Source organism: Mobula birostris, chromosome 22, assembly GCF_030028105.1.
Source record: "Mobula birostris isolate sMobBir1 chromosome 22, sMobBir1.hap1, whole genome shotgun sequence".
Classification (NCBI taxonomy): domain Eukaryota; kingdom Metazoa; phylum Chordata; class Chondrichthyes; order Myliobatiformes; family Myliobatidae; genus Mobula; species Mobula birostris.
Window position 1 is genome coordinate 5,684,246 of NC_092391.1, and position 24,414 is coordinate 5,708,659.

A 24,414-nucleotide genomic window follows, 5' to 3' on the forward strand; every position below is an offset into this window, starting at 1 on the left:
CACATAGCCCTCTATTTTTCTATAATCCATGTGTCTATCTAAGAGTCCTTTAAATGTCTCTAATATATCTGCCTCTACCATCACCCCAGTAGGGCATTCCATGCACCCACCACTATGGAAAAGATTTTTTTGAATTTATACATTTCACGGATTTTAAAAAACATTTATAGTTCGTAGGTGGTGATAAGATTACTCTTTGAATATTTTGCCACTCCTCTGAAGGAAAAAGGAACATAGGACACAGTTCAGTACAGTACAGTCCCTTCGACCCATTATGTTATGCTGACCTTTTAACCTCCTCCAAGTTCAATTTAACCCTTCCCTCCAGTTTTTTCATCCTTGTGCCTATCTTAAATGTCCCTAACCCCATCACCCCTGGCAAGGTGTTTTATGCACCTACCATTCTCTGTGTAAAAAAACCTACCCCTGATATTCTCCCTATACTTTCTTCCAATTAGCTTAAAGTTATGCCTCCTTGTATTAACCACTTCAGGCCTGGGAAAATGTCTCTGGCTGTCCACTCTAGATATTGAGTAATTGCGATATTCAGAGTATAAAAAAATTAATTATTACAATCACACACCTTCAGAAACCATAAATACTTCTTATAGCTTGCAATTTAGAAACAACGTGAAAATCATTCTGTAGTAATATAATTAATCATATCAATCTATCATGATCAACCCGTTAAAATTCACGAATCTTGTAAACGTTAATGGACAAGCAAACCCTTGAGGTCTTGTTTGTTAGAAGTTACAAGAGCATTTATTTAAGAGGTTCCTGGGCATAATTATTTCCCAGCACCTCATCTGGGAGAACCGTATCTCCTTCATTGACAGAAAGGCTCGGCAGAGGATGTACCACTTGTGGCATTTGGTAAAGTTCCATCTTCCCTAGAACATACTGGTGCAATTCTACACTCCATCATGGAGAGCACCCTCACATCACTCAACACTGTCTGCTTTGGGGCAGCATCTTCTCACAATACACAAAAACTACAGTGGACTGACAGGTCAGCAGAAACGGTCATTGGCTGCAGTCTACCATCACTGCAGGGCTTGTATGTGTCCAGGACAAAGAAATGGACAGGTAAAATCATTGTGGACACTTCACACCCCACAAATAGACATTTTTCCAAACTCTCCCCTCTGGAAAGCACTAGAGGGCTATCGAACAAAACAGTTCACGCCATATTAAAAGTTTCTTCCTCCCGTCAGTTAATCTGATTAACCATTCTAGTTAGCCCTCGCACCCCTCACAACCCCCTCCCCCCATCACCCCTGTCACTGCACTGTAAACACTTTAAACCACTGTTTATAATGCTGTTTACATTGTAAATACATGCTGGGATGTATGTATTTATTCTCATTTTATTCAATATGCCTCTAACATACTTTTATATAATTCTTTGTAATTGTTGTATGTTTTTTTTATTATTGCATGACGAAAGGAGCTACAAAATCTGTAACATCATGAAGAATCCTGTACACTCTGTTCGTGGACTGTTTGTCCCACTCCCATCAGGGAGGAGGCTACATAGCATCCTCACCAGGACCACCAGATTCAAAAACCGTTACTTTCCCCAAGCAGTGAGGCTGATCAACACCTCCACTCCCACTAGCTCCACCACCATTTTACCAGTCACCTTATTTACAGCATAGCGTCACGTTATGGACATTCGATCTATGTATATAAATTATGTATTTATATTTATTACGTTATTAGTAGTATTTTGTTGTTTATTTCTTGTGTTTATGAGCTGCTTCGGATCCAGAGTAACAGCTATTTCATCCTCCTATACACTTGTGTACTGGAAATAACATTAAACAGTCTTCAATCCGTTGGACATCAGCAACCCGGTCCAGTGCAGGAATCCAGACCACATATTACAAAATGCTGTAACGGGTTGAGTGAAGCCGGGGCCAGTGGACAGGGCCAGAGTATCATTGGTGTTCCCTGATGTAACTGGGCACGGGGTGCTTGTGAAACTCTTCCCATCACTTTGCGATCAGATTTCGAAGGACATGCGGGAGAAGCAGCTGGGTGCGGGGGCTGTTACATACTCTCTCATACAGCATCTCTAGCCTGTCTGCAGCAAGATAACCATGGAAGGAAAGCGAGGGTCTTCCTGTTCTCCCGTGGTTTCTCTGATGTCCCTCTTCTTTTGGGGTAGGTCTACTTCGCACTGAACTTTCTTAACCAGCTCTGTTGAGCTGAAGTCCAGCTCTGTGCGGGTAACAGTGGGAGCCAGGAGCGGGCTGGTCAATTAGCAAGGACTTTATTACTTGAGCATTAAGCTGGACTGTTACAGTTATTTATCTTCTATGTGAGGTTAATACTGAAGCGAAATAGCTTGCTAACAAAGTGAATTTTGCACTGTTTGCGATTAACTGCCCTGTTCATCAGCAGTATACAAGTAGTTTTGAAAATGTGAACCTCTTAACTTCTGAAAACAAAAACTACGCAGTCATTCCTTTCAGTAACCAAGGTTACGCCACTTACCGTTGCCTGGCAATTAGCGAACTAAAATCCAGTGCTCGGGAGGAAGGGATGGAAGACGTTTTCTGTCAGAACATCGGTCCATGATGTTGTGCCGACCTCTTAACCTACTCTGAGATCAGTCTAACCCTTCCCTCCCACATTGCTCTCCCCCTTGGATGTACCTGTCTAAGAGTGCCCCTAATGCCCCTGCCTCTACCACCACCCCTGCAGCGCATTCCACACCCCCAGCCCTCTTGGTCTGAAAAAAACACGTCGGACATCTCCTCCATACTTTCTGCCAATCACCTTAAAGCTATGCTCCCCCCTGGTATGAGACATTTTTGCCCTGGGAAAAAGTTTCTGGCTGTCCAGTTGATCTATGCCTCTTATCATCTTGTACACCTCTCTCAGGTTACACATGAACCAACCGCACAACAAAAAGAGAGGGTCTCTAATGTCCCCAAGATATTGAGAGTGATGGTGAAGGGTGGAAAGTGAAATGTTTAAGGGGAACGTCTTCGCTCGGAGGGTGGCAAGGGTGTGGAATGTTACCAGCTGCCAGCGCAAGTGGTGGATGTGGGCCCAATTGCAACATTTCAGAGTAACTTGGATTGGTACGTGGATGGGACAAGGCAGATTAATAGTTTGGCACAGACTAGATAGGCCAAAGGGCCTGTTTCTGTGTTGTGGTGGCTCTTTGACTTTAAGATTAATTACCTTGATTGTTAAAAACACGGTCTTGCTATTCTGGGTGTGATCTACTTGTCCTTTTAAATGTTTTAATTTGATTATTACACTAATTGCTGGAACATTCACTGAGAAGTTGGTCAGAAGGGTTGATCACACCACAGTGAAGGAAGTTTCTGCACGGGTTTTTTAGGAAGAGTAAAACCATATCAGCCGTTTCCGTAGGACACAGAAAGCCTGTTCGGAAAGCTTGGGTGACAGTGGGAGTGTGAGCGGGCAGCTAGCAGTGACAGATGATCAGTTCTGCTGGGACAGTTTGCTGCCCGCGGGGTTTAGTCAGCTCCAGCTGCTGGTGTCTGGATGTGGAAGGACCTGGTAAACCTTCAGCAATGGAAGTTGAGGAAGATGATCCAGTTCCTGAAATATGTGAGGATCATTTTTAGGAAGTTGTGCATTTTGCAACTCTGTCATGGATAGCCCCAAGCCTGGCTGTGAAAAGGGGAGAGTTGGACATGGGGCTAGCAACCACATCCCATAAAAACCCAGAGCTATAAAAACCCAGAGCTACAAAAACACCGACAGAACCTCCGAAGACCTCATCCCTGGGAGAGCAAGGATCTTCACCTCGAAGACTTATGAAGTCGTGTGGTGCAATCAGAAGCCTCAGGGCTGATCGACCTTATAGAGAACTCTGGAGAGCTGCTGTCTCCGGCCTCCGCCCCATTCAGGGTGATGGGCTCAAGAGAAAGAAGAATACATTCAGCACATCAATCTGTCAGTGACAATGACATTTGAAAATGTGAAAAGTTAGCACGAACACTGCAGCAGGGTTGTGCATCTGGCAGCTTCAGTTTCCCATCCAGTAGTCAACCTGGAGCAGGATCAGATCAAGGAACTGGAGATGAAGATGGAAATGGTGGAAACATGTTTATTGAAGACAGTGATGATGAGCTGTATGGTTAAGCATACACTGTGGACCAAATTAGATCAGGCCAAGTTGTGTAACTTTTAAAATGCTGGGGGAACTCAGCAGGTCAGGCAGCATATATGGAAAGGAATAAACAGTGAATGTTTCAGGCTGAGACCCTTCATCAGTCCTGAGGGAAATCTCAAACTGAAACATTGACTGTTTATTCTTCTCCATAGATGCTGCCTGACCTGCTGTGTTCCTTGCATGTGTTGCTCTGGATTTCCAGCAGCTACATAATCTCTTGTGTTTTACAAGTTGTACAATTTAGTGGATAATTGGTCATTGTAAATTGTCCCATGATTAGGTTAGGATTAAGTCAATGGGTGGCTGGGTGGCCCTATACTAAGGGTTAAGTCGCTGGGTGGCCTGAAGTGCTGGAGAGACTTGTTCTGTGCTGTATCTCTAAATAAAACTAAATTTTCATTTCTTGGATTGTTACTTTTCTCCCCTTCAGTCCATTAGGTGATATGTGTGCAGCTTGTCATAATCTGGCTCAGGAGCTTCTAAATAACCTATCCTTGATGTTGGATGTGAATTTGTTTATTTAGATGAATTTGTTTATTTAGAGAGACAGTGCAGAACAAGCACTCCGGGCCCACCAATCTGCGCTGCCCAGCAACCCAGCGATTTAACCCTAGCCTAATCACAAGATAATAAACTTCTAATGTTCAAGGGCACTTCATCTCATGCTCTCAATATTTATTGTTTATTTATTTATTATTCTTATTTCCTTCTTTTAGCATTTGCTCAGTTTGCTGTCTTTTGCACACTGGTTAAATACCTCAATCGGTGTGGTCTTTTATTGATCCTGTTATGGATATTCGATTATGGATTTATTGACTATGCCCCAAGAAAATGAATCTCGGGGTTTGTTTATGGTGACATATATTAACTTTGAACTGGTACATCTTTGTTCTGTGGGAGGAAACCAGAGCACAGGGAGGAAATCCACACACACACGGGAGGGAATACAGACGATGCTGGAATTCAACTCTGAACTCTGACGCCCTGAGCTGTACTTGTGTGCGCCAGTTGTTAAATCACTGCAGAATCGTCTGCCTACGTCTGTTCTAATTGTTAAGGCAGATTCAGCTGCTTCTGTAGTGGGTATAAATGTAGTCTGGAAAAAAAATAACGAATGTTTATGGAACTTTATATTTTTAGGTAACATATGATAAATGCATGCATTTGAAAAATAAGTTTGAAATATTATGGAACTTAATATAAGTTCATTCAAGATTGTTCAATGTCATTTCCAGTACGCAAGTGTAAAAAAGAATGAAATAATTTTTACTTCAGATCTGATGCAGCACAAAAAAACACAATAAGATAAAGAACACAATAAATATAAATACATAAGATGACTTGTATACATTGATACTATGTCCATAAATAACCATATAACAATTACAGCATGGCAACAGGCCATCTCGGCCCTTCTAGTCCGTGCTGAACTCTTACTCTCACCTAGTCCCACCGACCTGCACTCACCCTCCATTCCTTTCCTGTCCATATAGTTGTCCAATTTAACCTTAAACAACAACATCGAACCTACCTCAACCACTTCTGCTGGAAGCTCGTTCCACACAGCTACCACTCTCTGAGTAAAGAAGTTCCCCCTCATGTTACCCCTAAACTTTTGCCCTTTAAATCTCAACTCATGTCCTCTTGTTTGAATCTCCTCCACTCTCAATGGAAAAAGCCTATCCATGTCAACTCTTATCCCCCTCATAATTTTAAGTACCTCTATCAAGTCCCCCCTCAACCTTCTACGTTCCAAAGAATAAAGACCCAACTTGTTCAACCTTTCTCTGTAACTTAGGTGATGAAACCCAGGTAACATTCTAGTAAATCTTCTCTGTACTCTCTCAATTTTGTTGACATCTTTCCTATAATTCGGTGACCAAAACTGTACACAATACTCCAAATTTGGCCTCACCAATGCCTTGTACAATTTCAACATTACATCCCAACTCCTATACTCAATGCTCTGATTTATAAAGGCCAGCATACCAAAAGCTTTCTTCACCACCCTATCCACATGAGATTCCACCTTCAGGGAACTATGCACCATTATTCCTAGATCCCTCTGTTCTACTGCATTCTTCAATACTCTACCATTTACCATGTATGTCCTATTTTGATTAGTTCTACCAAAATGTAGCACCTCACATTTATCAGCATTAAACTCCACCTGCCATTTTTTAGCCCACTCTTCTAACCGGCCTAAATCTCTCTGCAAGCTTTGAAAACCTACTTCATTACCCACGACTCCACCTATCTTAGTATTATCTGCATACTTACTCATCCAATTTACCACCCCATCATCCAGATCATTAATGTATGTGACAAATAAGTGACACTAGACACAGGAGTGACAGGAAACGATAAGGTAGTGGTGGCGGTGGAGGGGTGGGTTAGTAGGTGGAGATGTTGATCAGCCTTACTCTTTGTGAGTCCGATAGTCCTGACGTGGATGCTACGTAGCCTCCTCCCTGATGGGAGAGGGACAAACAGTCCATGAGTAGGGTGGGTGGGAGCCTTCATGATGTTGCTGGCCCTTTTCCAGCACCTATATCTGTCCTTGATGGGCAGGCTGTTGCTGGTGATGTGCTGGGCAGTTTTGACTGCCCTTTGCAGAGGCTTCCTATTGGCTGCAGCGCAGTGCCTGTACCGCTTAGTCATGCGGCAGGTTAACATCTGAGTTGTTGCATCTCCAAAAAAAATGCAAAAGTTTTCAATAAACTAAGCTCGCAGTAAACTGGTTGGTTATAGAAACTGTCAGTAAAATTTGTTCAATTTGTTGGGAGCTGAACAGGATTTAGGATACTTAATTGGTAATTTCTAACAGGTTGAATTTGTCCATTAAGGATGTGTAACATTAAGGAACTTTTAGATAGGCACATGGATGCAAGAGAAACGGATGGCTATGTGAAAGGGAAGAGTTAGATTGATCTTGGATTAGGTTAAACTGATGGTGCAACGTCATGGGCTGAAGGACCTGTAATGTGCTGTAATGTTCCTTGTACGTTACCACGGGTTATCACAGTAAAGCCCTCCCCACCATTGAACACATCAGTATGGAGACTGTCACAGGAAAGCAGCATCCATCATCAGAAACCCCCACCACCCAGGCCATGCTCTCTTCTTGCTGCTGCCATCAGGAAGGAGATACAGGAGCCTCAGGACTCATAGTCATAGTCATACTTTATTGATCCCGAGGGAAATTGGCTTTTGTTACAGTTGCACCATAAATAATTAAATAGTAATAAAACAATAAATAAATAATTAAATAGTAATGTGTAAATTATGCCAGGAAATAAGTCCAGGACCAGCCTATTGGCTCAGGGTGTCTGACCCTCCAAGAGAGGAGTTGTAAAGTTTGATGGCCACAGGCAGGAATGACTTCCTATGACGCTCTCTGTTGCATCTCGGTGGAATGAGTCTCTGGCTGAATGTACTCCTGTGCCCAACCAGTACATTATGTAGTGGATGGGAGACATTGTCCAAGATGGCATGCAACTTGGACAGCATCCTCTTTTCAGACACCACCGTCAGAGAGTCCAGTTCCATCCCCACAACATCATTGGCCTTACGAATGAGTTTGTTGATTCTGTTGGTGTCTGCTACCCTCAGCCTGCTGCCCCAGTACACAACAGCAAACATGATAGCACTGGCCACCACAGACTCGTAGAACATCCTCAGCATCGTCCAGCAGATGTTAAAGGACCTCAGTCTCCTCAGGAAATAGAGATGGTTCTGACCCTTCTTGTAGACAGCCTCAGTGTTCTTTGACTAGTCCAGTTTATTGTCAATTCGTATCCCCAGGTACTTGTAATCCTCCACCATGTCCACCCTGACCCCCTGGTTGGAAACAGGGGTCACCAGTGCCTTAGCTCTCCTCAGGTCTACCACCAACTCCCTAGTCTTTTTCACATTAAGCTGCAGATAATTCTGCTCACACCATGTGACACAGTTTCCTACTGTGGCCCTGTACTCAGCCTCATCTCCCTTGCTGATGCATCCAACTATGGCAGAGTCATCAGAAAACTTCTGAAGATGACAAGACTCTGTGCAGTAGTTGAAGTCCGAGCACCACCAGGTTCAGGAACAGTTATTACTCCTCAACTATCAGACTCTTGAACCAGAGGGTAGAGCTTCACTCAACTTCACTCACCGCAACGCTGAACTGTTCCGACAACCTGTAGACTCACTTTCAAGAAACCTTCATCTCATATGCTCTATTTATTGTTTATTTATTTATTGTATTTGCCTTTTGCACACCGTTTGTTCATCTGTCATGTTGTGTGTGATCTTCCACTGATTCTATTGTGTTTCTTTGTATTTACTGTGAATGCCCACAAGAAAATGAATCTTAGGGTTGGTATATAGTGACATATATTTAATTCGAACTTTGAACGATGCTATATCTTAGGTACAAACTTCAGCCGCCTACCTCTCTCTGTTCCCCAGCTCTGGTGGTCTCTATGGCTACTTAACAAGTGTTTTTCCTGAAGAACTAATACTTTTGTACAGTGGGGGAAGGGGAAGTTGTTTGAAGAATGCTTTTGGATTTTCTGAGTGGCTTCATTAGCCGGGAATTCAATGAGGCTTTCCAACTGATCCACCCCAGAACCCATCACTGTTTTTTCAATTAATGGTTGCTATGGAAAAGAGAAGAATCTTCTGGTGGTGAATGCAAAGGCTTCCAACGACTTTCAGGGTAACAGTGGTTCTTTATATCTGACAGGCGATTGTTGAGTTGAATGTGTTGTTGTGTTTTGCCGGCGGTTCGAGCTGTATTTCAATGTTCTGTGCTCAAAGATAAACTTTATTCACCATTTAGTTATTTACTTTATTTAAAGATACAGCACGGGTCAACCACTTTCAGCCCACTGAGATGTGCTGCGCTGTAATCCACCTATCAAGTCAAGTGGCTTGTATTGTCATTTCAACCATAACTGCTGGTACAGTACACAGTAAAAATGAAACAGCGTTCCTCCAGGACCATGGTGCTACCTGAAACAACACAAAACTACACCAGACTACCTGAAACAACACAAAACTGCATTAGACTTCAGGCCTACACGGGGCTACATAAAGTGCACAAAACAGTGCAAGACAGTGCAATAATTAATATACAAGACAATAGGTACAGTAAGGGACAAATTACAATATAATGATGTAAATGTAAACAATGTAAACAATATTTTAGCAGGAATTGAGAAAGAAGTGAGCAAAAATTGCAAAGGGAGTGGAGTGGTGTTCAGTTGAGTGTGTGTGTGTGTGTGTGTGTGTGTGTGTGTGTGTGTGGCGGGGGGGTGGGGTTGGTGTCAGACTCGACTCTGGGTATTGAGGAGTGTGATGGCTTGGGGGAAGAAACTGTTGCACAGTCTGGTCGTGAGAGCCCGAATGCTTTGGAACTTTTTGCCAGATGGCAGGAGGGAGAAGAGTTTGTATGAGGGGTGCGTGGGGTCCTTCACAATGCTGTTTGCTTTGTGGATGCAGCGTGTGGTGTAAATGTCTGTAATGGCAGGAAGAGAGACCCTAATGATCCCTATGTAACACTGGCCTAATCACAGGACAATTTATGATGGTACTAACCAATACGACTTTGGACTGTGGGAGGAAACTGGAGCACCTGGAGGAAACCCCCCTCCGCACACACGGGAAGGATGTACAAACTTTCGTACAGATCTGGAATTGAACTCTGAATTCTGGAACACCATGTGCTGTAACAGCGACACACTATGCTGCTATGAAGCCCTAACATTTGCAATTTACCTATATTAGGAATTTGCTGTGGTGTGTTGGTCAGGAGGTGACTTGCAATATAAAAAAATACAACAATTAAAAAGAATAAAGACTTGTGTATACATAAAAAACGAAGTTAAAGGTTAAAGTACAGATACATTTTGTTCCAGAATAAAATGTGTATAAATACATAAATCCCAGCATGTATTTACAATGTAAACAGAATTATAAACAGTGGTTTAAAGTGCTTACAGTACAGTTCAGTGACTGGGGTAATAGATAGAGGGGGGTGTGGGGGAGCTAACTAGAATGGTTGATCAGATTAGCTGCCTGGGGGATGAAAGTTTTAAGATTCTATGCGTGCATTAATTCCCCACACACTGGAAGAAATGATCATGGACTTTTATGTCCTGGTACAACAATTCTTCTGCCTTCAGAACAGTCCAGGATTAGAGAAGCAATATGCCAGATTTCTCAGTGGAGTTTGTGTATTGTTAATTCACTGGTCTGAAGGTGAATTTATTTTTAAACTCACTATGTGGCTGTAGTTAAATCAGTTGGCAGAGATTCATTGAGATTCAGATTTCACACTCACTGAGTTGCAGAAAGGAGGCCATTCGCCTCATCAGGTCTATGCTAGATCCTTACTGGAGCAAAGCAACTAGTCCCATCCCACATCCCTCTCTCCCCATAGATTTGCCATTTATATGTTTAAGTGTGTAAATTTCTGAGATCATTTTGGTAAACCTTTCTGTATTTTTCAACTGCCTTCATGTTTTGTTCCCAAGTCTGGCATATATAACTGAACAAAGAACATTACAACACAGTGCAGGCCTTTCGGTTCACAATGTTGTGCCGAGCTTTAAGACTAATTCAAGATCAATCTAACCCTTCCCTCCTACATTGACCGCCATGTTTCTATCATCCGTGTGCCTATCTAGGAGTTTCTCAAATGTCCTTAATGTATCTACCAACACCCCTTGCAGGGTGTTCCACGCACCCACCAGTCTCTGTGTGAAATAACTTTCCTCTGACATTCGTTTCTCATATACTTTCCTCCAATCACCTTAAAATTATGCCCCCCATATTAGCCATTTCCACCCAATGCAAAGCCCCAATTGCGGTTAACTAGTGTTTTCTAAAGTTGTAATGTCACTTCCTTGTTTTGTGTGCTATGTCGCCATTTACAAGGACACCTTAGGGTGCTTAGCCCGCCCTGCTGCCTTTAACAACTTGAGAATGTAACCCCCCCCCCCGCCGTCTCACTGCTTTGACCCCCTTTTAGATTTGCACCTTCAGATGCAAACAATCAAAATATAACTCCTCTTCAATTCGCCACTCCGGCCTCTTACCTCTCATGAAGGTGAGTGAAGTTATCCCCTTCAAGGACTCTACCTGACCTGTTAAATATCTCCAGCATTTTCTCTTTTATTTTGGATTTTCTGCAAACTGGCTACTATGAGTCTTTCTCTCCTTGTTCAGCTCCTGTTTACACCTCTTCTCAGCAGTTTTACCACCTTCATTCCCATTTCTCATGCTCTCCATCCTGCGCAGATGTTCTGTTTGTTTCTCCTCCGTTCCCCTTCTTTGCAACTTAAAGTATGTTCGCTTTCCAACAGTTTTTTCGTTTGTTCATTTATTTGTAGTGATAGACTTTGCATTGTGTTGTGCACCCTGGCCAGGAGGAACATTGGTTCAGTTGGTTGTACAACTGTACAGTTGAATGACAATAAACTGAACTTGAATTTCTGAGTGAAGGGCATTGATCAGAAATGCTAATTCATTTGTTTCCATAGATGCTGCCTGACCTGCTGAATTCCTGGAGCAGCTTGTGTGAGTTGCTCAAGATTTCCGGCATCTGCAGAATCCCTTGTGTTTCAGACATGTCGTAGATAATTCATATAAACCAATACTCTCAGTGATGGATAGATTAGCTCTATTTATCACATGTACATGGAAACATACAGTGAAAAATGACACTCACAACATGCTGGAGGAACTCAGCAGGTCGGGCAGCATCCGTGGAAATGATCAGTCAACGTTTCGGGCCGGAACCCTTCATCAGAACTGAAGAGGGAGGGGGCAGAGGCCCTATAAAGAAGGTGGGGGGAGGGTGGGAAGGAGAAGGCTGGTAGGTTCCAGGTGAAAAACCAGTAAGGGGAAAGATACAGGGGTGGGGGAGGGGAAACAGGGAGGGGATAGGCAGGAAAGATGAAGAAGGAATAGGGGAAAACACAATGGGTAGTAGAAGGAGGCGGAACCATGAGGGAGGTGATAGGTAGCTGGGGGAGGGGGCAGAGTGACATAGGGATAGGGGTAGGGAGGGGGAGGGAATTACCGGAAGTTGGAGAATTCTATGCTCATACCAAGGGGCTGGAGACTACCTGGACGGTATATGAGGTGTTGCTCCTCCAACCTGAGTTTAGCCTCATCATGGCAGTAGAGGAGGCCATGTATAGACATATCTGAATGGGATTGGGAAGCAGAGTTGAAGTGGGTGGCAACCGGGAGATCCTGTCTGTTGTGGCGGACGGAGCGGAGGTGCTCGACGAAGCGGTCCCCCAATCTGCGTCAGGTCTCACCGATGTAGAGGAGGCCGCACCGGGAGCACCGGATGCAATAAATGACCCCAACAGACTCACAAGTGAAGTGTTGCCTCACCTGGAGGGACTGTTTGGGGCCCTGAATGTTAGTGAGAGAGGAGGTGTAGGGACAGGTGTGGCACTTCGCTTACAGGGATAAGTGCCAGGTGGGAGATCCGTGGGGAGGGACATGTGGACCAGAGAGTCGCGGAGGGACCGATCCCTGTGGAAAGTGGAGAGGGGTGGAGAGGGAAAGAAGTGCTTAGTGGTGGGGTCCTGTAGAAGGTGGCGGAAGTTGCGGAGGATAACGTGCTGGATCCGGAGGCCGGTGGGGTGGTAGGTGAGGACAAGGGGAACTCTGTCCCTGTTGTGGTGACAGGAGGATGGGGTGAGGACTGAAGTGCGGGAAATGGAGGAGATGCAGGTGAGGGCATCATTGATGACGGCAGAAGGGAAACCACCATCCTTAAAGAAAGAGGATATTTGAGATGTCCTGGAACGGAAAGCCTCATCCTGGGAGCAGATGCGGCGGAGACGGAGGAACTGGGAATATGGAATGGCATTTTTGCATGTGGCGGGGTGGGAAGAGATATAGTTGAGGTAGTTATGAGAGTCAGTGGGCTTGTAGAAGATGTCAGTGGACAGTCTGTCTCCAGAGATGGAGACTGAGACATCGAGAAAGGGGAGAAAAGTGTCTGAGATAGACCAAGTGAATTTGAGGGCTGGGTGGAAGTTTGAAGTAAAGTTGCTGAAATTGACGAGCTCAGCATGGGTGCAGGAAGCATCACCAATGTAGTCGTCAATGTACCGAAGGAAAAGTTGGGGAGCAGTACCAGAATAGGTTTGGAGCACAGACTGTTCCACATAACCAATGAAGAGGCAGGCGTAGCTGGGTCCCATGCGGGTTCCCATAGCTACACCCTTAGTCTGAAGAAAGTGGGAAGAGCCAAAAGAGAAGTTATTAAGTGTGAGAACCAGTTCTGCCAACCGGAGGAGGGTAGTGGTGGTGGGGAACTGGTGAGGTCTATTATGTACAAATGTTGTTTGCATCAATAACCAACACAGGTGTGAGGATGTACTGGGGACAGTACACAAGTGTTGTGACATTTCAGCCATGCTGTGCAGGCAGATCATTTCACACATACGTACATTGAGGTAGTACAGAAGGGCCTAAATTGTCACCACGGGAGACGTAGCAGTGAAGTGGGCAGATGAACAGGAAATCACACACGCTGAATGCATCACCAGCGAAGTATACGGATATCTACATGATTAGACCATAAGACATAGGAGCAGAATTAGGCCATTCAGCCCATCGAGTCTGCTCTGCCATTTCATCGTGGCTGATCCCAGATCCCATTCAACCCCATACATCTGCCCTCTCACCTTATAACTTTGATGTCCTGACCAACCAGGAATCCATCGACTTCTGCTTTGAATGTACCCACGGACTTGGCCTCCACCGCAGTCTGTGGCAGAGCATTCCACTGATTCACCACTCTTTGTTGAAAAAACGTTCCTCCTTACCTCTGTTCTAAAAGGTCGCCCCCCCCCCCCCCGGTTTTGAGGCTGTGCCCTTTAGTTCTGGATACCCCCACCAGAGGAAACATCCTCTCCACATGCACCTCATCTAGTCCTTTCAACATTCGGTAGGTTTCAATGAGATCCCCATGCATTCTTCTAAATTCCAGTGAGTACAAGCCCAAAGCTATCAAATGCTCCTCAGATGTTAACCTCTTCATTCCTGGAATCATCCTCATAAACCTCCTCTGGACTCTGTCCAATGACAACACATCCCTTTTTAGATAAGGGGCCCAACACTGTTGACAATAATCCAAGTGCGGCCTGACTATTGTCTCATAAAGGTTCAGCATTATCTCCTTGCTTTCATATTCTATTCCGCTTAAAATAAATGCCAATAATGCATTTGCCTTCTTTACCACAGACTTGGTCTGTGAATTAACCTTCTGGGAGTCTTGCACGAGGACTCTGTGCTTCTGATGTTTGAATTTTTCTCCCCATTTAGATAATAGTCTGTACTATTGTTCCTTTTACGAAAATGCATTATCGTACATTTCCCAACACTGTCTTTCATCTGCCACTTTTTTGCCCATTCTTCCAATTTGTCTAAGTCCTGCTATAACTGCATTGATTCCTCAGCACATAGAAACATAGAAAAACTACAGCTCAATACTTCAGCCCACAATGCTGTGCTGAACATGTACTTACTTAGAAATTACCTAGGGTTACCCATAGCCCTCTATTTTTCTAAGCTCCATGTGCCTATCCAGGAGTCTCTTAAAAGACCCTGTCGTATCCACCTCCACCACCGTCACTGGCAGCCCATTCCATGCTCTGCGTAAAAACAACAACAATAACAACTTACCCCGACATCTCCTCTGTACTTACTTCCAAGCACCTTAAAACTGTGCCCTCTCATGTTAGCCATTTCAGCCCTGGGAAAAAGCCTCTGACTATCTACGCGATGCCTCTCATCATTTTATACACCTACCTCTCCATCTATCTTTGTATCATCTGAAAACTTTGCCACAAAACCATCAATTCCATTATCCAAATCATTGTTAAACATTGTGAAAAGTAGCGTTTCCAATACTGACCCCTGAGGAACACCAATAGTCATTGGCAGCCAACCACAAAAGGCCCCTTTTATTCCTACTCACTGCCTTCTGCCTATCAGCCATTCCTCTATCCATGCTAGTATCTTTCCTGTAACACTAGAGGATTTTATCTTGTTAAGCAACCTCGTGTGGCCCCTTGTCAAATGGTTTCTGAAAATCTAAGTAAATGACATCCACTGCTTCTCCTTTGTCCCCCCCCCCCAACCACTGAGGTTAGGCTAACTGGCCTATAATTTCTTCTTTTTTGTCTTCCTCCCTTCTTAAAGAATGGAGTGACATTTCCAATTTTCCAGTTCTCTGGGACCAGACCAAAATCAAGTGATTCTTGAAAGATCATGACCAATGCATCCATTATCTCTTCAGCAATCTCTCTCACACCTCTGGGATGTAGTCTATCTGATTCAGGTGACTATCTACCTTATGACTTCTGAATTTGCCAGCACTTTTTCTTTGTAATAGCAATGGCACTCACTCCTGCTCCCTGATGCTCATGGACCTCTGGCACACTGCTAGTGTCTTCCATAGTGAAGGTAGATGCAAAGTACTCATTAAGTTCATCTGCCATTTCTTTGTCCCCCATTACTACCCCACCCCCATCATTTTCCAGTTGTCCAATATCAACTCTCATCTCCCCTTTATTCTTTATATAACTGTTAGGAAACTAGTCATGCAGTGATCAGAGAATTAATAACAAAGTGGTCTAGGTTTTCAGGACGGAGCCTCGTGACTATGAACTAGTTCAGTTTCTGTGACATTTTGCAAGGGCATAGAAACAGGCAGGAAAAATCATTGTGGACCACTGCCCACCCTACAAATGCCTTTTTTTTTTCAGAAGCTCCCTTCTGGAGAGTCTATGGCGCTGTTAAAACAAAGACTTCACACCATTTTAAAACTTTCTTCTCCCAGGCAGTTAATCTAGTTAGCCCTGCCCCCACTACCCACTCTCTCTGTTGGTTTCATAAAAAACATAAAACCATTTTTTATAATGCTGTTTACACTCTAAATTCACTTAAATTAGAGCTTTGTTGACATTGCTGAGAATAATGAGATTACAGTGCCGCTCTAAAGCTGCAAACTGGCAATTCAACCACCAAACACTCAGTGACTACATTTAAAATAATGTCGAAGTTAGTTAGAGCGACATCTAAATTGAAACTGAATTAAAACAAACAACTGCAAAGTTAGAAGGAACAGTGGCTGCCCCATTCAAGTGTTGCACTTGCCCATTTTATAAAATACAATGACCAAATACAACAGAATCAAGAATTAAGGCTGAATTTTAAAAAAAATCAGAGCTCTGGTAAGACCATAAGACAAAGGAGCAGAAGTCGGCCATTTGGCCCATCGAGTCTGCTCCGCCATTTTATCATGAGCTGATCCATTCTCCTATTTAGTCCCACTCCTCCGTCTTCTCACCATAACCTTTGATGCCCTGGCTATGCAGATACCTATCAATCTCTGCCTTAAATACACCCAATGACTTGGCCTCCACTGCTGCCCGAGGCAACAAATTCCATAGATTCACCACCCTCTGACTAAAAAGATTTCTTCGCATTTCCGTTCTGAATGGGCGCCCTTCAATCCTTAAATCATGCCCTCTCGTACTAGACTCCCCCATCATGGGAAACCACTTTGCCACATCCACTCTGTCCATGCCTTTTAACATTCGAAGTGTTTCTATGAGGTCTCCCCTCATTCTTCTAAACTCCAAGGAATACAGTGCAAGAACGGACAAACGTTCCTCATACTCCCGGAACTGTCCCATTAAAACCCAAATGTTACATATGCCCATGTATCGCACTTGGAGATTGTCCATAGTGCTATGGACTTTGGGTGGAGCATTGTTGAGTTGCATGACAGCCCTGGGGAGAAAGTGGGTTTTCAGTCTGGATTTCTGTGCAAGGATGTTTCCTGGATGGCAGGAGATTGAACAAGGGTGTGATGAGCCCATCACGATGTTGTGAGCCTGCTTTAGACATTGTGAGTTGCAGATGGTTTCCCTATCTGGTAGTTGTGTCTACAGACTGGTATTTGTACACATTTTATTCCATATCTGCCCTTTAACCCTCTAACTTCATTTTTTTATATAATTCTTTATAATTGTTGAACGTTGTTTTTTGTTGCATATCGTGCCAACACACCTCAACAAATTCCTAATACATGTAAATTTATCTGGCGAATAAAGTTAATCATTGATTTTTTAGTTTTGGTGCGAGAACTCGGTGTAGGAAAAATATATAAACACGAGGAATTCTGCAGGTGCTGGAAATTCAAGCAACACACATCAAAGTTGCTGGTGAACGCAGCAGGCCAGGCAGTATCTCTAGGAAGAAGTACAGTCGATGTTTCGGGCCGAGACCCTTCGTCAGGACTAACTGAAGGAAGAGCTAGTAAGAGATTTGAAAGTGAGAGGGGGAGGAGGAGATCCAAAATGATAGACAGGAGGGGGGAGGGATAGTAACTAGCTCTTCCTTCAGTTAGTCCTGACGAAGGGTCTCAGCCCGAAACGTCGACTGTACCTCTTCCTAGAGATGCTGCCTGACCTGCTGCGTTCACCAGCAAATTTGATGTGTGTTGTAGGAAAAATATACTTCACCTGACTAGGTTTCGGGTGAAGTATATTTTGCAGAGATATGTTACAAACAGCTGCTTATCATGTGGCTGGTGATTTTTTTTCAGAAGGGTCAGTCTGACAACTCGGAGTCAAGTGCCCTTCTGTCTACTACCGCCAGCATTGTGCGTCTTTGCAGGGCTGAGGAGTGAACCCAGCCACATCTATCAGCCCTTCCTTTCTAGCTGGTTAACTCATCAGCTCTATGGTATTGGGTTACAAGATCTTTTTGCATCGCTGCCCTTCATATCACAATGCTGAACAATGATGTGCATAAGGTGACACCAAGAGGGTCAGTAAAATATTTGAATGCAGCAGCTTCTCCTGTAATGGTTACCATGGGAGATTGATGAGAGGGCAGAGATGGTAGTATACACTTATTAAAAGGATTACCCCTTAGTAATAATGATCAGTTAGGCACAGAGAGAATCTGTATTTACTAAACACAAAATAATCTTCAGATGCTGGGGTCAAAGCAACACTCACAACACGCTGGAGGAACTCAGAAGGTCGGGCAGCATCTGTGGAAACGATCAGTCAATGTTTTGGGCCGGAACCCTTCGTCAGGACTGAAGAGGGAGGAGGCAGAGGCCCTATAAAGAAGGTGGGGGGGGGAGGGTGGGAAGGAGAAGGCTGGTAGGTGCCAGGTGAAGAACCAGTAAGGGGAAAAATAAAGGGGTGTGGGAGGGGAAGCAGGGAGGTGATAGGCAGGAAAGGTGAAGAAGGAATAGGGGAAAACACAATGGGTAGTAGAAGGAGGCGGAACCATGAGGGAGGTGATAGGCAGCTGGGGGAGGGGGCAGAGTGAAACTGGGATAGAGGAAGGGAGGGGGAGGGAATTACCAGAAGTTGGAGAATTCTATGTTCATACCAAGGGGCTGGAGACTACCTAGATGGTATATGAGGTGTATTTACTGACTGGTACCTTATTGTCTCAACTGAAAACCATGTGAATTTACACAACCGAATACCTGTGTGCAGACTTACTAAGTTTCTCTAACCCTCTGTGAACAGTCAAAGAATACGTGTTCCTAATCTAATCTCCACATGTACAATGTGGAGGTCCTGTACATCTGCGTTGGTTGGTCTCCGGAGAGTAGTCGCTCATTTGCATTCTAAACCTCTCATTTTTTTCACTCTTCCCTCACCAGTTCAAATGCTGCACTTCGATCTCGGTGGCTTGAGATCACCTGAGAGACCTGGGTCACCTGATTGTCTCTGGTCTAAAGCTACAATCAGTATTGTTCTATGGCCTTTGCCCTCAGCTTCGTACCCTTTGTTCTCCTCAACTCTGGCTCAAACCAGGTGATGCAGACACTGAGTCTAACGAGATTACAGATTGCTCCTCCTGCAAACCTGCCACTTTACATATTAAAAAGCTTCTTGGTTGAGAACAGTTTTAGGTTTAGCAGGTCATTAGCTGAACTCCTTGCTTCCACATTCAATTGCTCTGATTAAGTTATCCCGAAGCAAGAATCAGTTGATCAAACAGTTCACAAAATGGAGGCTGCAAGAACAGTCTCACAACATGACTAGATCCATTCCTGTTCACTGATTGTCGTTCTTTCTGGCCAATGCTCTCATGAAAGCTTTCTGTTTATCACTGAACCTGGGGGACTACAAACTACCTATCACTCCCAAGGTTGCAGGCATGTAGGCTGCAACAAAAATAATGTGAATTTGTATAGCATCTTTACCTTGGTAACCTTGGTCAACCTTGATGGTGACCTTAGCCAACAGGAACTGAAATGATCCACTGAGATGTTTGGAGAGAGGGCAATGAAAACAGGACCTAGGGCAGGTGTAGCGAATCTTTTTGAGAGCATGTGCCCAAAACGGTGATGATTGTTTAAAAAAAATTCTCTCTCATGCCATGGTAATTTTGAAAATTGATTAATGAATTAGTAACAACTGCTATGGACTTTTTAAAGGAAATATCTTACAGCTCTTGGGTTGTAAAAAATGCTGTTTCATTTGGCAGAAAAGATAATTACTAGATATATTTTTATTATCTATGGGTTTAAAGAAACAAGGGGTGATCCTGCATGCTGCTGCTGACAAATGTTTTTGTGTGTCCCAAGGTCAAGTTTATCGTCATTCAACTGTGCACCTGTATACTGCCAAATGAGACAATATTCTTCTGGACCAAGGTGCACAACACAACACATAAAGCAACATTACCACAAATAAATTAATAAATAATAAGGTGCATTTATGAAAAAGTTTAAAAAGCAAACGGTATAATACTGGCGCTTCGTATGTGATGATATGATGCCATCATAGGCACATGTGCCACAGGTTCGCCACCCTGCTCAGGAATGTCTACAAAGAGAAGGGGGTTCAGAAAGGAATTCCAGAAATTGGGTCCTTGGTAACTGAGGACAGAGTCACGAGCTCCATGGTGGTGTGCTTCTCAAAAAGCCAGGTTTGGACAACTACAGAGATGCCAACAAGTGAACTTGTAAATTCTAATGTTATTTACTATAGACAATAGACCAATGGACGTAGGAGCAGAATTGGGCCATTCGGCCCATCAGGTCTGCTCTACCATTCCATCATGGCTGATTTATTATCCCTCTCAACCCCATTCTCCTGACTTTTCCCTGTAACCTTTGAAGCCCTTACTAACCAAGAACCTATCAACCTCTGCTTTAAAAGTACCCAGTGGCTTGGCCTCCACAGATGTCTGTGACACTCAATTCCACGGATTCACCACCCTCTAGCTAAAGAAATTCTTCTTTATCTCTGTATTAAGGGGGGTGTTGTTCTATTCTGTAACTGTGTCCTCTGATCCTAGACTCTCCTACCACAGGAAACATCTTCTCCACATCTACTCTATCTAGGCCTTTTAATGTTCGATACATTTCCCTAAACCACCCCCCCAATTCTTTTAAACTTTAGCGAGTACAGACGCAGAGCCATCATACACTACTCGTACATTAACCCTTTCATTCCCGAGATAATGATCATAAACCTCCTCTGGACCCTCTCTTGAGAGTACGAGGCTGTGGATTTATGGAAACTGGAATGGAACCACAAGTGATCAGGGTTTCACTGTGAAGGGATACGATGGTGGGAACAAAGTTCGAAGTATGTATACTATATACAACCTTGAGATTAGTCTCCTTACTGGCGGCCACAAAACAAAGTAACCTAAGGGAACCCATCTAAAAAAAAAGACTGTCAAACACCCAATGTGCAGAGAAAAGAAAAACCCTGCAAGCAATAAAAGTAAGCAAACAGCATTCAGAACTGAAGTTCAGAAAAATGGGTCTACAGACACGAAGTCTGCAGCAGGCTGATTCAGGAGCCGTTGACTGCAGACCTCAGCCTCAGTTTAGCACATACTTATACTTTATACTTGATTGTTGCCAGACAATTGATACTAGAACGTACAATCATAACAGTGATATTTGATTCTGCGCTTCCCGCTCCCTGGATTACAAATTGATAGTAAATATTAAAAATTTTAATTATTATTACTTTGTCAATACCTCTAATTTAAGAAGCAGCAAGACTACAGATTCTGCTTAATTTTCCCAAAAATGTTAATCTTCCATTTTGAGTTCATTGTCCATCTATAGAAGTTCATAAATGCAGGTGCAATGAAAAACTTACTTGCAGAAGCATTACATGCACGGAGCATAAGATAAACAGCATTCACAAGAAAAACATCAATTATTTATAAATTAATTTGCTCAATTTTTACAAGAAAGAACATAATTAGAACAGAAAATTCAATTTTAGTGCAGTGATCAAGGTGATCACAGTGTTGCTATACTGAGAGTAGTGACTGGGGTTGTGCTGGTTGGTTCAAGGACTGAATAGTTGAAAGGAAGTAGCTGTTCTTGATCCTGGTGGGGTGTGACTTCAGGTTTCTGTACTGCCTGATGGTAGCTGCAAAAAGGCCTTCCTGGTAGTCTAGTGGTTCCCATAATGTTTTACAGTACTAGTGATGAAAAGATTGGGGTTCAATTCTCACCACTGTACAGAATGTACATACTTCCTGTGACTGTGTGTGTGTGTTTCCTCCGGGTGCTCCGGTTTCCTCCCACATTCCAAAGACTTACAGGTTAGGGTTAGCAAGTTGTGGGCATGCTATGTTGTCACCAGGAGTGTGGTGATGCTTGTGGGCTGTCTCCAGCGCATCCCTGGGACTGTTGGTCATTGACGCAAACATCATATGTCACTCTATGTTTCAATGTACGTATGACCAATAAAACTCATCTTTAATCTTTTGAAAAGTTCTGCAAGTCAGTTTCAAACACAAAACCATCATGAAAGCACTCTTACAGTTTCAAAACATCCCAACTTTGTCTCAGTCAAGTTATGAATGTATTGTCCTCAGTCTCCCCTGGTGGCAGACTTGCATTTTGGAGAAGCAGTAGTAAAGGGAATAGAATATCTTTTTCCTTAATAAAATATCAGAGCTCACATATTGTACAAGCATTATATTTAGCCATGCAGCACACTGTGAATTGTGCTCTTAATCTCTCTGGGTAAATCTCTCTCAAAAGAGGATTAAGACTCTGATGTCACAGTTTGTTGATTGTATGCTCTAGTATCAATCGTTTGGTGACAATAAAGTAAAGTAAAAGTAAAGTAAAGAAAATAAAGACATTTGCTTTGTCAGGGCCACAGATATTGTGACAAAAGAAAGTCTTTTAAAAAAAACTATCTTTCAGCGCTTATTTATATCATTATGTCCCAATTTAATTAGAAAGAAGACATTGTATTTCAGAATCTAGTACTTACCTTTCACTAAATCTTGCCTGGTAAGTTGTCACTAACACCTCATTGGATCTTACAAGAATTGAGTAATTCATAGGGAAACAGCCCCCACAACCTCAATTTGGCCTATAATCCAAATCATTCTCTGCACACCTCCTGTTTAGGCTTGTTGCTTACTCCTAAACTTAATCAATAGATGCTTTCACCTGCCACAGCTTCTCCAGCTCTGTCAGTTCGTTGCTCTATAAATCCTGTTTATCTAAGCAAACCACCCTACAATTCTTCCATTTCACGTAGAACATGGAACAATCGAGGTCTTTGGCCCTCAATTTTGTGCCAACCTTTTAACCCACTCCAAGATCAATCCAACCCTTGCCTCAAAATTGATTTTATTAAAGTATGTATGTGTTGTGTATTTAGTATTGTTTGAGTAATTGTGTGTGTGTGTGTGTGTGTATGTATGTATATTATTCATTGTGGGTTATATGTATAAATATGTGAATTGTAGAGGCATTAAAAAAGACCCAATTTGCAGGTAAAAAAACTAATTGTGCCAACAATAAAAGTAAGCAAATAACATTCAGAACTGTCACATCTCATCCTCTGCTCCAAAGAAGAAAAGAACATTTTCCATTTTCCTTTTCAATTACAGTCTTTTTCAAAAAAAATTACTTTTCAGGACCTGGGTGTAGCAAGGCCAGCATTTTTTGCCTATCCTTACGTGCCATTGGATTAGGTGGACACCAGGTCATACCCCAGGGCAGTTAAGGAACATTCGGAAGTTGCATGTAGGGTCTTGGCTTGAAATGTCAACTTTTCTCCATAGACGCTGCCCAACCTACTGAGTTCCTTCAGCATTTTGAGTGTGTGCATTGCTCTGGATTTATGAGACCATAAGACATAGGAGAAGAATTAGGCCAATTGGACCATCGAGTCTGCTCTGCCATTCAATCATGGCTGATCCTTTCTCCCCTTCCTCAACTCCATTACCATACCTTCTCCCCATAACCTTTGATGCCGTGTCCAATCAAGAACCTATCAATCTCTGCCTTAAATACACCCAACGATCTGGCCTCCACAGCTGCCTGTAGTAATAAGTTCCACAGATTCACCGCTCCCTTGCTAAAGAAATTTCTCTGCAACCGTTTTAAATGGGTGCTCCTCTAGCCTGAGGCTGTGCCCCCTTGCCCTAGACTCCCCCACCATGGGAAACATCCTTTCTGCATCTTCTCTGTCTAGGCCTTTAAACACTCAACAGGTTTCAATGAGATCCCCTCTTGTCCTTCTGAATTCCAGCGAGTACAGACCCAGAGCCATCAAACGTTCCTCATGTGATAACAGTTTCATTCCTGGAATCATTCTTGTGAACCTCCCTTGAACCTCTCCAATGTCAGCACATCGTTTCTTAGATGAGGAGCCCAGAACTGTTCACAGTACTCAAGGTGAGGCCTCACCAGTGCCTTATAAAGCCTCAGCATCACATCCCTGCTCTTGTATTCTAGACCTCTTGAAATGAATGCTAACCTTGCATTTGCCTTCCTCACCACCAACTCAACCTGCAAGGTAACCTTTAGGTTGTTCTTCACAAGGACTCCCAAGTCCTTTTGCATCTCAGATTTTTGGATTTTCTCCCCATTTAGAAAATTGTCCACACATTTATTTCTACTACCAAAGTGCATGACCATGCACTTTTCCAACATTGTATTTCATTTGCCACTTTTTTGCCCATTCTCCTAATCTATCACAGCCCTTCTGCAACTTTCCTGTTTCCTCAACACTGCCCGCCCTTCCACCAATCTTTGTATCATCCGCAAACTTGGTAACAAAGCCATCTATTCCATCATCTAAATCATTGATATACGGCATAAAAAGAAGGGGTCCCAACACCAACCCCTGCGAAACACCACTGGCAGCCAACCAGATAAGGATCCTTTTCCTCCCACCAGTCAGCCAATACTT

General features: G+C 43.3%; 1 protein-coding gene across 5 annotated transcripts in view; it reads left to right on the forward strand.

Moving 5' to 3' along the window:
- The first annotated feature begins 1,971 nt into the window (after positions 1-1,971).
- LOC140186119 (protein crumbs homolog 1-like) overlaps positions 1,972-24,414 on the forward strand; it is a 162,926-nt gene continuing 140,483 nt past the window's right edge. For all 5 annotated transcript variants that reach the window (XR_011882787.1, XM_072240024.1, XM_072240021.1 and 2 more), the window contains exon 1: positions 1,972-2,169. Coding sequence is in view for 4 of the 5 variants with exons in the window: in XM_072240024.1 (XP_072096125.1) it covers positions 2,106-2,169 (64 nt within the window). In the remaining variant the exon portion in view is untranslated. The remainder of the gene's footprint in view (positions 2,170-24,414) is intronic.